Source organism: Catharus ustulatus (genome assembly GCF_009819885.2).
Source record: "Catharus ustulatus isolate bCatUst1 chromosome Z unlocalized genomic scaffold, bCatUst1.pri.v2 scaffold_29_arrow_ctg1, whole genome shotgun sequence".
NCBI classification, from domain to species: domain Eukaryota; kingdom Metazoa; phylum Chordata; class Aves; order Passeriformes; family Turdidae; genus Catharus; species Catharus ustulatus.
In genome coordinates, this window is record NW_024879446.1 from 1,823,879 (window position 1) to 1,837,165 (window position 13,287).

General features: G+C 40.7%; 1 protein-coding gene across 3 annotated transcripts in view; it reads left to right on the plus strand.

The window, feature by feature from the left end:
- MEGF10 (multiple EGF like domains 10) overlaps positions 1-13,080 on the plus strand; it is a 91,788-nt gene extending 78,708 nt beyond the window's left edge. For all 3 annotated transcript variants that reach the window (XM_033086606.1, XM_033086607.1, XM_033086608.1), the window contains exons 19-25: positions 1,593-1,721; positions 2,242-2,478; positions 3,415-3,542; positions 3,706-3,829; positions 6,272-6,316; positions 8,255-8,461; positions 9,335-13,080. In XM_033086606.1, coding sequence (XP_032942497.1) covers positions 1,593-1,721; positions 2,242-2,478; positions 3,415-3,542; positions 3,706-3,829; positions 6,272-6,316; positions 8,255-8,461; positions 9,335-9,498 — 1,034 coding nt within the window. In that variant the 3' untranslated portion in view covers positions 9,499-13,080. The remainder of the gene's footprint in view (positions 1-1,592; positions 1,722-2,241; positions 2,479-3,414; positions 3,543-3,705; positions 3,830-6,271; positions 6,317-8,254; positions 8,462-9,334) is intronic.
- Positions 13,081-13,287: the final 207 nt, after the last annotated feature.

A 13,287-nucleotide genomic window follows, 5' to 3' on the forward strand; every position in this document is an offset into this window, starting at 1 on the left:
TACTATAAACTGCAGTGACAGCTAGTAGCTGAAAAACTGGAGATAAGAACTAAAGCATCAGTGCTGGTGGATTAAATTAATCTTGGCAATGTGGTTTTACAGTGCAACTGGTTTATAAAAGCATCGTAGGTAGCGTTTTGTTTTCATGTGTGTGTGGCTCTCTCCTCAGGAAGATCAGGGATAATACCACAGACATCACTGGTGTATTATTTTATCTGTAGTGTTTTACAACAGTAAAAGAATAGTCAGGCTTGTGAGCAGAGGACTGTTTGTCCAACCTTTGCTGACTTCACGGAGCTGTGCTCCCAAATTTGTGCATTCTGATAACATCTGTGTTTCTCCTCAAAACATCACTAATGTTCAGGAAAAGATACCTTTTTAAGATAGTCTCTTGATGTTGAAACATAACTTTTAATAATTGGGCAAATCTAACTCTGTTATGGATTTTGTATCTTATCCTACAAGTTGATAATAATGATCTAGCAATGTTAAGCTAAATGTTTTGGTATTCATTCAGGTATATATTCAGATATATCAATTCTGATCTTGAAATGCCAAAATACATTACGATATGATGGGTTTTGCCCACCCATTATCTCAGTACTTAGAATCTTGTTTTATTGAGTGTAATCAAGAGAAGGAGGAGGTAACATAAACATGAACTTTTTCAATTGAGTTGGGATTTGTCAAGACTGCCAGACCATTCTCTGTTTTATTTTTTAAATTATTCCAAATTAGGAATGCATGAAAGAGGAGTTAGATTCTTTTGAAAAAACAAAAAAGAAGTAAATATAGTTGCAGAACTCTTGAGAAATTTCAGAAAAAATGAAGAAATACTACACTTGCTAAAACCATCAGAACTACTATAATGTGACAGGCCACACAGTTCCAAGAGGTGGCAGTATAAAATAATTTTTATCACTGTAGGGCAATTTTCTACCAAGATACTTACATGAAGTAGGAGAAGGAGACACTTTGATCAGTAATTAAGTATTGTATTCAAGTAATTCAAATTACTAAGTACAACTTTCCCAATTACCTTATTCTCCACAATTTAGCATGTTTCTCCTGTCCGTAGTTCTCAATGTATACATTGCAGTATCAGAGCCTGCTATGGGCAGCAGTTTTATTTCTCTGTAAATGTCTAGTGCATTTTAGACTCACTGTTAGGCCCTTTCCTTCTGCTGTTTTACATCAGCACATCTGTCACACCACAGGACACCTGGCTCTACCTGTATGATAACAAGATTTTCAGGCACTGTGATCTGCGTCTTCTCTCTCTTTATTCACACCTTGCCCCTTTCCTCACTGCTTTCTTTTACCCTTTTTATCTTTTTTGCCTTTTTTCTTCTTGATTCCTTGCTGCACTGTCTTAGTGGTATTGCAAGTGAAGGATGAATACACATCTAAACACAATTTCTCTGTCTCCTGCACACTCCTCTTAGGAGCATTTCCAGGGGGAGATCTGATGCTGATGACACATTGCCACCTGCTGCCCACAGACAGGAACGTGCAGCGTTGGACTCTGTGGTGCTGCAGACCTGTAACTCCAAAGTCTTTAATGAGTTTCTGCTTGCTTTTGTTCTGTGCAGAGTGTCCTCAGGGCACATACGGGTATGGATGCCGCCAGATCTGTGATTGCCTGAACAACTCCACCTGTGATCACATCACGGGGACCTGCTACTGCAGCCCAGGCTGGAAAGGGGCCAGGTGTGATCAAGGTAAAGATTTCATTATTTCTTTTCAAAATATTTTAAAAAATATTTAATGTCATCTTTTCACACAGAAACTGGATTCACCAATTAAACATCATCTCTGTGTCATTAACTAAATGAATCTGATGGGTGTATTTAGGTAACATATTCTGTTAATTCATGTAAGTAATGGAGGCTTTAAATTAGATGCCTCAGTGAGCAAAGTAACTGGAGTGCAGATTTGAATGAAATTACAGGGCTATGCTGCTCAAAGGTGCTGATGGAGCATGGACGTTTCCTGCCCTGTACTTTTGCCCAAAGAATGTTAAAACTTTTCAACATCTCTTTCCTGTGAAGATTCTGAGTGTTTTTCCTTTCTGTGAAGATTTTAAGTGTTTTTTCCTTAAATTTAGGATTTATTTCTGGCAGAGTTCTAATCTGGCATAATTGAATACAGTTAGATTTAGAGTGAAAATTTTTCTCCTGCTCCTAACACGTGACCCCTCTGGGTTTATGCCACTGATTTTCCTTTCTTCTTCTATTCTAGCCGGTGTAATTATAGTGGGAAACCTGAACAGCTTGAGCCGTACCAGCACTGTCCTCCCTGCTGACTCCTACCAGATAGGAGCCATAGCTGGCATCATCATTCTTATCCTGGTTGTGCTTTTCCTGCTAGTGCTCTTCATCATTTACAGGCAGAAGCAGAAAGGGAAAGAGACACACATGCCCACCGTGACCTACACCCCTGCTATGAGGGTCATCAATGCAGATTACACCATTTCAGGTTTGTGATGTTCAAAACACTTGTTTTTTTCTTCCATCTCTTGGCTTTGTGCTCAGATCTGCCCCTAACAGGGCTTGAATTCACATATTTCTGCTTTTGAATACCATGACGGTGGCCCATCCCAGCGTAATGTGTTAATTGTAAAGAAAAGTGACCACGTACCTCACTTTCCTATGCAACATTTTGCACCCTCAAAATTTTTTTCTGCATTGAACCTGGACATTTCTATCCTCTGTGCCAACTTTTTTGTATGGTTGGAGTGTGGCAAAACCTGGTTTCTACAAGGGACTTCAATGCTAACAGCTTGAATAGAGAAAGAGTGTAGAAAAATCAGAATTTTGCGCTATCAGTGGCAAGATTCTGCGACAAACAGACAGCAAATGGTTTGAAACTAAATAAGGGAAGAAGCAATGAAACCAACAGGAGTTTTTGACCTGTTAAAGTGCCTGTGAGTTGGTATTCAATGGGTATGTGAAACTTTAGGTTTTATGCCTTCTGACCACCATTGTTAAAGAAAGCAGCAGAGGAAGAAGGTAGCAGGAAGACTTGTCAGAGTTAAGAAAAAAGCAAATTAGCAAAGGTCCTGGTGTTCTTGAAGCACTAGAAAATGTTGGTGCAGACTTGATGATACAAGTGACTGCAATGACGACTAGAAAGGAAAAACAGAGTAATGGACCAGAGCAGAGAGAGGACGTAAATTAGCAGGTTACACCTGAGAATGCTCCTTGCTAAAAGTGAGGACATTAACTTGTAACTTCCTGTCCTGTATCTCTGATTCCTTGGAATGGGTAAAATACATTTGACTTTGTGTTTGTTGGGGTTTTTTTTTTGAGAAACTCTGGGTCAGATTTGGAAATCAGTGCAACACTCTCAAAAACGTATCTTAAGAAAAAAAATCTGTGTTATTTTCCACTGTGCATTTTCCTTTCTTCTCAGAAACCATCCCTCACACCAATGGTGGAAATGTCAACAGCCACTATTTCTCTAACCCCAGTTACCATACTCTGACTCAGTGCTCCAGCCCACCTCATGTCACCAACATGGAGAGACTGACCTTAGCAAAGGTAAAGCAGAAAAACATGGGAACTTCTCTGACAGGCTTTAGTTTATTTTACATTGTTCCCTAATCTCTCCTCCTGTTTGGCTTATTTTTGCTCTTCCTGATTATCATCTGGAAATTCAGCATCTTCCTTGCAATTTCAGTTTTATTACCTTTCTTTGAAATAGGCAAAAACCAGCCAGCTATTTGTGAACCTGAAGAATATGGAGCCTGGAAAACGAAGTGCTGTCATGGATTACACAGGAACACTGCCAGCAGACTGGAAACATGGTGGCTACCTCAATGAGCTTGGTACGAAAAAAAAAAGGAACAAAAAAGGGGAAAAAAAAACAAAGGAGAATGGACTATTATTCTTTGTACGTGGGATGCACATACAAGAAGAAAGAGATTAAAAACTGACCCCTTGTGAGGAATGGTGGAATAGTTTTAGATGCCCAGTGCAGACATGATATGTAAAATATCTCATTTTTATTAAAAGATATGCTTATTGATTAGTTACATAAAACAGTGGGACAAAATTACAGTAATTTCATGATTACAAGCCGCACCGTTTTGACTAAAATTTTGCTCCCATACCAGAAATGTGGCTTACACTAAGGAATGGCTAATATGTGAATAATTTTCTGACATTTCCAACCCCAGAAGTGCAAACCGAGGTTCCGAGTCGAGCAACCTACCAGTAAAACCCGGCTTTACGCGATTATTACAAATTGGTTACTCTGTTGCGCGGCAGGTGGAGCTGGGCTCTGTGCAGGCAACGCTGAGGGGGGAAGGCGGGGGACTCCCTCCTTCAGGCAGCACAGCCCAGGGGAGGTGGGGGACTCCCTCCTGCTGGCCCCGTGGCCCGGGGGGAGGCAGGGGGTCTCCCGTCCCTGCCTGCCGCTGCCATGGGTGCCAGTGGGCTCCATCCCTGCCTCCCACCACCGCTGCGGATGCTGGCGGGCTCCGTGCCCCCCTGCCACCGCAGTGCAGCAGTGGGCCGGGGCAAGCAAGCCCAGTGGCAGCAGCGACCGGCCCCGAGTGGCCCCACCGAGCTGGGCCCCCTGACCCCGTCAGCAGCCCCGAGCGGGCCGAACCTGCACAGCCCGAGCCCAGCCAGTAAACCCCGCCATCCCGCGATTCTGTTACTATTTGGCAACTTTGTTGCACGTAGGTCCTCACTGCGAACGACAGAGCGGCTTATACTCAGGTGCGGCTTATTTATGGACAAAGAACGAAATGTTTGCCAACACTCAGAGATGCGGCTTATAGTCCGTGCAGCTTGTATTCGTGAAATTACTGTATTTTTCCATTACCTGAGCCACTTCAGGTGTAAATAGTAGATCTTCCCAGATAAGCCTCCTGTTTGCTAAGAGACAGAGTGCTGTCTTTAAGAAGAGAAATTCCCAAGAAGTGGTGAGAGTTGCTATACCTTACTTTATGCTTTTTTAAATCCTGCTTTTATGTATTTTCATTCTTTTCTACTCTCATGCATTCCAAAAAGTCTGGATTGCACTGACCAGTGAAAGCCTTTAAGAACAGTATGCAGCACTGTTTTTTTCCCCCGGTCTTCCCCAACCTTGGTCAAACCACAATTCAGACTCAGAATTGTTGTGTTTGATTTGGATTTTGTTTGGGTTGGTTTTTTTTTGGTTTTTTTTGTTTTTTTTCAGGAAAGGATTTCAGTCATCATGCTCAATATTCAGCTTTGTATTTTCTTAGAGCATCTGAACTCACACTAAATGCTCCTCAGGGACACTTGCTGTGGTTAGCCCAAGGCAGGAGATCTTGAGCAACAGGGAGGGTCCAGAGGACTGGATGAATGCTGATATTGAGTCTGTTTCCTAGAAAATGAAATAGAATTACTTGGGTAACTCAAGGCTGGAGACCTGAGCATCAAACTTGTGAAAACAACAGGACAGATGACATGAGATCTAATAAATGAAGATGGGGTAGGAATAAAATTATGTTTAGGTCCACTTAAAAATATCACTTCCCTCTTGAAAATTACTACATTGGTTTAGATAGTGCATGGATAAAATAATTTTAGGCTTTTATAATGCTTCTAGCATAGTACCACAATACAGTCTAATTAAAAAACTAGCTCTCCACAATATCAGTTGAAGCTATTTGAATAGCTCAGTAACCAGGAAACTGCCAGGTCTCTGTGGACAGCTGTCGTGCACTGCTCTTAATATTTTTTGAGAGAAATCTGTGTAACGGGTAATTGCAGAGTTGTAAATTCAGATGCGAGATGTTCAGGCCACTGGGGCTGGAACAAGGTGACCCACATTCAGGAGGGGTTAAATTTGGAAGCAGAGCATTGGGAGTTGGAGTGAACTCTGCACGCCTTGAGATTTTCAGGTCAAGGTGGGATGCCATTCTGGTAGGTAGGGTTTATCCAGACAAAACAAAAACAAAAGCAAAAAACAAACAAACTAAAAAACTATAGACCAACAGCACTTGTTAGGATTATTCAAGGGTGAGTAATTGGCATTATGTGAGGTCAAACTTGACCATTTAATGGTCCCTTATGACTCACCTTCCCTGTTCCTGTTGGAAAATGTGCAAGCCAAGAGTACAAGTGCTTCTGTACCCCCGTCCTGGGCAGTTCCACAGTCCTTAGAGAATTATTCAGCTGGGGTAGAAATGAGTATCAAGGCAATTCTGAAACATTTAGCAGTTGATGTCTAGTCACTTTTGTTTTCTTTGATTTTAAAACTATTCTGGTTTTTTGTATCATTTTCTTCTCAGGTGCTTTTGGACTTGATAGGGGATATGTGGGGAAGTCCCTGAAAGGTAAGGTTTCTTCCTGATGTACTTAGATGAAATTACATAGACATACCTTCTACTTTTCTAAATTACATGTAGTTTCTAGGTAAAGAGAATATAAAAATAATTCTAGACTAAAGTTTGCATAGACACTAAATCAATGCATGATTGGTTTGTTTGCTGGTGTGGGTTTTTTATCTTTTTTGAAGGAAGATTGTTGGATTTTTTTTTTTTTTACTAGAAATCAAAACCACAAATCAAGCCATTTTAAGTCCCCTGTGTGTCACAGAGATCAAATGTTTTCTGTCATGCTTGAGTCACAGCTAAGTTCTAGACTACAGAACACATGTTGCCTCTTCTGAAAGGCATTAAAAGAGAGACAGTTCCAACTGCGGCTGGCATGGTCTGTATGACCACAAACCTTCACCACATCCCCTGTGGATGGCCCATGGAAAGGATATCAAAATACACAGACACAGACAGAAATGAAAAGCTTCCAAAATTCAGGGTAGTGGTCTGATACTTTGATACTATGCAGTTTTCTCACAAGACTACATTGTACCCCCCTGATGTGTGTCACTGTTTGTGGTACCTGATCAGAGCATGCCAAGGGTCCCTGGATAGCCAAACAAGGGAAAAGGTGTAGCAAAGTCCATATAAATAGTGCAGTAAACACAGACAGAAGGCAGTTGGTTTGCCCTCTTGTGTACAGTAGGGCACAGTTAAACTGACAGAGGGATTTCTTACACCTGGTTTTTCCTGCCCTCAGGTCACAACAACCCCCTGCAGCTCCAGGCTGGGGGAGAAGTGGCTGGAAAGCTGGGACAGGCACTGGGAGTGCTGTGACAGCAGCTGGACATGAGCCCAGGGGTGCCTAGGTGGCTAAGAGGCCAATGGCCCCTGGGCTGTCCCAGGAAGCATTCCTGAGGCCACAGCTCGAATCCTGGGGTTAGCTCTGGGCCCCTCAGACATTGAGATGGAGCATATGAGGAGGAACTCCTTCCTGAAAGGGTTGTCAAACATTGGCACAGGCTGCCCAGGGCAATGGTGGAGTCACCATCCCCAAGGGGATTTAAAAGATGTGAAGATTTGACACTTAAGAACATGCTTATGTGATGGATTTGGCCGTGTTATATAAATGGCTGGACTCCATGATCTGAAAGGTCTTTTATAACCCAAACGGTTCTACAATTCTATGAGTACAGAAAGCCCAGTTCAAATGAGTCACAAAATTGTGAGCACTGACAGGTCCACCAAGCTCAGTCTCATGTTGTAGATGTAGTCAGGAATGAGCTAAGGAAGTCTCATGTTACACAAAGCAGCACAGAGGACAAAGTAACACAAACACCACAAAATTGCTTCCCACCACAAGCAAATACATGTCTGAAACCAGTTATTCATCCTTCAGTTAAATCCTGATATCACAATCCACCTGATACTTTCTTTCCAGTTCTCCTGTGTGTGACTTACAGAAACTTAGAAGAAACTGGTTATGCTTTTAGTGTTTTCAAGTACTGAAACTCTGCACCACCCAAGCCATCCCTAGAAATCATGCTGCCGTTTGCCCAGACATTGCTCTTGGAACAGTCTCAGATCAGTTATTTCAAGTGTTTTGAGTTCAGTACCTGGAGGGGCAGAAAGTGTTCTGAAGTGCTTGTTAAAAACTCATTTTACAACTTTCCTCTATATAATGCTAGTAACTATTTTAACCAGAATTTGAGATGCTTGGATTTTGCAACAGCAATTTTCTGATGGCAAAATTAAGCCCATTAAGGAGCATAGCAGTTGAGATGCTTTCATTGATTGCTGTAAATAATTTTGAAGTGTTACGACTGGTTTCCAGGTTTCCATTTAAATATTCACTTTTTAGAACTCAGCATGAAAGAAAACCCTTTTGTATTTTTTGGTACCAATGTCCACAGCACACAGCATGCTTGAGACATTAATATGTTTTTCTTTTTGTAGACCTGGTGAAGAACTCAGAATACAATTTAAGTAATTGCTCACTGAGCAGCTCTGAGAATCCCTATGCTACTATCAAAGACCCACCAGCTCTGGTGCCAAAGAGTTCAGAATGTGGCTACGTGGAAATGAAGTCCCCAGCACGTCGTGACTCCCCCTACGCCGAGATCGCCGGCTCTGCCACAGCCAGCAAGAATGTGTATGAAGTTGGTAGGTACAAAACATTACCTCTGGATGCTGGGGGCTGGGAACAAAGAGCACTGGGCTTTTTATTCTTTGATTCAGTTTCATCAAAACACCTGAAAATCACTGGAAAAACAGAATTACATGTTCAGATTCTGTGTTCTGCTCAAAAGCTGTAACAACAGCATTATTTACTCTTCTGCTGTAATTGACACAAGCAGGGTTTGATGTACCTTCAGCTCTGTCCCTGATGTGAAAGCCTTCCTTTGATGAACAGTATAAGATAAGCTTAGCATTTGATTTCAGTGGAGTTCATCGCTGGGTGAGACTGAATGCAGCTGGAGTTACGTATCGCAGAGTTGAAGTTCTGTTTCCTTCTATTGATTAGAAAAAAAAATGGCATCTTCACCCACAGACATAGTATTCCACTATTATGGGCCCTACCTAGTTACCATATTTCTGTAGTTACAGAAATCTTTGGGGTCCTGTGGAGTGTTAGCTATGCTGATCATCTCAGCTATAATAAATGGTGTCCACTGTCACAGGATGTATTTTCCTTTTCTGCATGCAGGTAGAGATCACCGAAATCCATCAACATACCCATTCTGCTTTTAAGGACAGTTATCAAGTCTTGACTAAAACCCACAAATTCAGATTGTTGTTTTGTTTTTTTAATTTGCTGAAATTGAAGACAGAAGGAAGAGATGCTGTCTCGTTTCTGTCAGTAAAGACACTCATGGCAGGGCCCTGCTACAAGTGTGAAGCAACAACACCAACCTGTGTTTCTACAGCTACATTTGAGGACTCAGCGTAATGAGGAATCTTCCTAGTGCAGCAGAAACTGAAATGAAGTGTCAAGTGTTTTCTCTGAAGTTAAATGTATGCTCTCTCTCCACACAGAGCCCACGGTGAGCATTGTCCAGGGCGCATTTGGCAGCAGCAGTGGACGCTTCGGCCAGGATCCCTATGACCTCCCAAAAAACAGCCACATTCCGTGCCACTACGACCTGCTTCCTGTCCGAGGGAGCCCCACACCCTCCACAGAGGGGGTCAGCAGCAAATGACCCCGCAAGAAGCTGATGCCTATAACACTGGGACTCTCAAGGGGCAGAGTGGCACGGTTGTGCTCCTTCCTCTGTAGTTTACCATCTCTCTTGGCTCCTCATCTGTCCGGCAGATAATTGCTGTACCTTCAGCAGAATCTCAGCATGAGGTCTGCATTGCGCCTACAAGTGACAGATGGACAAATGCCACACTGTGGGGATCCTGATTCTTCTTTTTTTTTTTTTCAAGCAGTACATTTTCTAGAAACAGGTATGCAACACGTTTATACTGTAATATACTGGCTTAAAAAATAGTAGTTTGCAGATTAGTCTTGATAACATCACATTTTAGTGACTTCAAGTATAGGCTTCATGTCTGTCATGTTCCAGAGTAGTAATACTCCCAGGACAGTGCAATTTACCAAATACCACTTTGTACAGGTGATCTAATTCACCACTTACTCACTAGTAGAAGGAAAACTGCCTTGCCAAATTTTACCTTCCATTTTTATCTTTAGTCAAGACATATTATGAGAAACAAGATCTGATGGGGATAAGGAAGCACAATGTTGCAGTTGTTTGAGAAATCCATCATCAGGCATTGCCGTCCATTGCAGATGGTGGATGTACTTGTCTTGAATAGTTCTGGAGATAAAATAATTGCATACATCGATATTTACATGAAGCTTCAAGATCTCTTGGTACTGCAGACCCAGCACCAGTTTTGAACAAATATTTTGCTACAGTTCTGCTTCATGTGTTACAGTTCAGACCACTGTTTCTGCCACACACAAACTAGTGATCCACAACATATCAGTTATTACTTCAAACAATATGTCAATTGAATCAGTTGATTTTTGTCACCACGGACTGATTATGTAAGGAGTGGACAAAGGTGATGACTTCTGTAAATCTTAACTGCAAGGAAGGGTTTACATTTTATAAAAAGGTAGTGACAATTACTGTAATATAGGATAAAGATAGTAAAGTGTTCTGACTTTTGTTTTCTTTGAAATAACTAAACAAACTCTGTGCATACTTGCTAAAAAAGCACCTTTTCTTTTTTATAGTTGATGTAGGGAAACACATGCTTAAGCTGGTCTTTTGCATTGCTAATAATGTGACACATGTACCCCCCACCTTTATGAACTTCTGTCTCCATTTTTACGCTGTGTGTCTGTTTTTAGTGAACTAGCTTGTAACTGCAAAAATATTCGTGTGTGTGTGTATGTCCATTTCTTTTGCATTTTTGCCAACTGGCCTTTATTTTGTCCAGTTCAAGGGACCTCTGGGCAGAGCAAGAGGATCAAAGTAAGAATTCACAGTGATGTTTATCAGAGGTAATTAAAAAATACATTACAGTTCAGATTAATTAATTCCTTCAGGGGGAGAAAATCAAGGTATTTTTGACAATGACTACAAGAACACAGAAGAAAAGGAAAAAACAGTTCCTTGTTCTTATTCTGTTGACCATGTGGATGGAGACCATCATCCCAAAGCAGCCCCTTTTTCCCAAAAAAGGCCTGCGGTCCTTCCAAAAGGTCTATTATGAACTACATGATCCAGTGAAAATTAAATTCACCAAGGTATCCATCCTGGACAGAATTTTCCCCAAACCTAAAAATGTCCCAAACCTAAAAATAACATGGTTGTTACAGACTAGACATCCTCTTTCAGTGAAAAGATCCTTTTAGGAACCTAAGAGTGAGGTGCCGGCATTTAACATTTCCTGGCAGTGCCCCTGTAGCACCTTGTCTGAAGGGTTGGTGTGTTGCTGATGGATGGGGAAAGGATACTGGCTGTTTTGCAGTTCCTTGGGCATTTCTGTTACATCCTTGGAATGAATAATTCCATTCTCTATGGATTTGGAAAGTACAGATATTAGCTAGAAGATTTCTGAGGCTGATTGCCGTTTAATCCCTGTCTAAGATGAAGTACTGATTGGGTTTGTATGCATTTAGATAAAATGTAGAGCTACTATATACACTTGTTTTTTGTATTGTGTGAAACAGACTTTAAAATAAAACCTTTTATCTCTAAAGCCATGAATAGAAAATGCTGCATTTAACAATAGGGAGCTCACAAAAACTTCTTGCTCTTTTTGAAGATCACTAGGTAAATTATCTTCATCGTATAAACAATGCTTTTAACATGGAAAAAAGTGAAGAGCTGAATAAATGTTGGGAGGTTTTTAAAATTTCCAGGATGTCACATATCCTCAAGTGATATATTCAGTAAAATATTCATGAAAATAGATGAGTTTACTGTGATTTTGCTTATTGTGTGTGTTTTAAATATACATGACTGAGGTCTGCCTTCCTGCATGAGGGTAAAACTCCTGCTGTTAGTCAGCAACAACAATGTTGAGCTGGATCTGCAGTACATGCAAGGCAAACAAATGGCTTGTGAATTTACATGAGAGAATGATTCCTGGTGAGGCCCTCAGAACATTGATTTTCTGCAGTGCACTCTGCTTTCAGCTTCAGAGATCCCCAGCTCAATCCTCACGGCTGCCAGACAGCTCTTCTTGTAGATCCCACTGTGATCTTCACACAATTTACATACTTCTAAAGGTGCATTCTGTAGGGTGGAAGAGGCTGAGTGCCTCAGTTGATGGAACAATTTTAGCAAGCACTCAGAGAGTTGGCTTCACCACAGACAGGAATGGAAAGGGATGCCTTGCCTCTATATATTCACATTACAATAGTGACAAAATACAGCACTGAAAATTGAGGTAGCTGTTCCCTAGCAGTGTGTCACCATTTTAATAAAAGGCTGCATCGAGTTAATAGCTGACTTCAAAGTAGTCAGTATAAACTTTAGGCTTTAAATACTGTAAGCATTATTAATTCAGGCCACTTAGAAGCATAACAAACCTCATGGCTTTCTACTGTGTCCAAGATTTTAATCACAACATGCTGTTACACATCAAATTTGTCCTTGTCTTGATCTACCCAGAGAACTTCTATTAACTTTAATTGGAGATGTGTATGCAGATTCCAGGAAGGAAGATTTCATTGTACTCCCACTTTCTGCTGAGACAATCTGCAAGTTCATATTGAAGTGAAGCTAGGATAAAATCAAAAGTGAGGAATGTGTTACTGTAAATAGATTGGATTTTCAAATACTAACAACAATTTTATCCAGTATGTGTCCAAATAGTAATTCTTACCCTGAAGCTCTAAAGTCCAGACTAAAGAACACAGAGCTAGTTTTGACAAAAATTGCTTTATATTAAAGATTGTATATACAGTATCTGAAATTATTGAGAAGAAATGAGTGTATGTTCATCAATTACTGTAGAGAAAACCTTGTCTTTTGATACACTCGTACTAGTGCTAGAGCACTGAACGTTACTCTTCAGTTTTTTAGCCCACAAGACTTCACTTTGATATGATTGAACTGTATTATATTTTTAAAGAAAACCTATCAAGTGTGCCTGGCGCTTTTTTTTTTCTTAGTTGTAACAAGAAAAAAGTGTTTTGTTGTGAGAACATATATATTTTCCAAAGATGACTGATGTTCATCATTCTCCCTCTCTCTATCATATATTTCACTTCACATACCTGTAGGTTAAAACAATAAAGTTTCTAATGAAAGATGGGAAGTGCTTTGATTTTTTTTTAAACTTTGTTTTCCATTTGTCTACGAGGAATCTTGAAATAGCACGGGAAATGTACAAAATGTCATTTTTGCTCTCATGGTTTAACCCAGCTGGCAACTGAGTACCATGCAGGTAGTTACTCCTCCAGGGTGGAGAAGAAGAAAGGAAACTCCATGGGTTGAAATAAGAGCAGTTAAATAATTGGA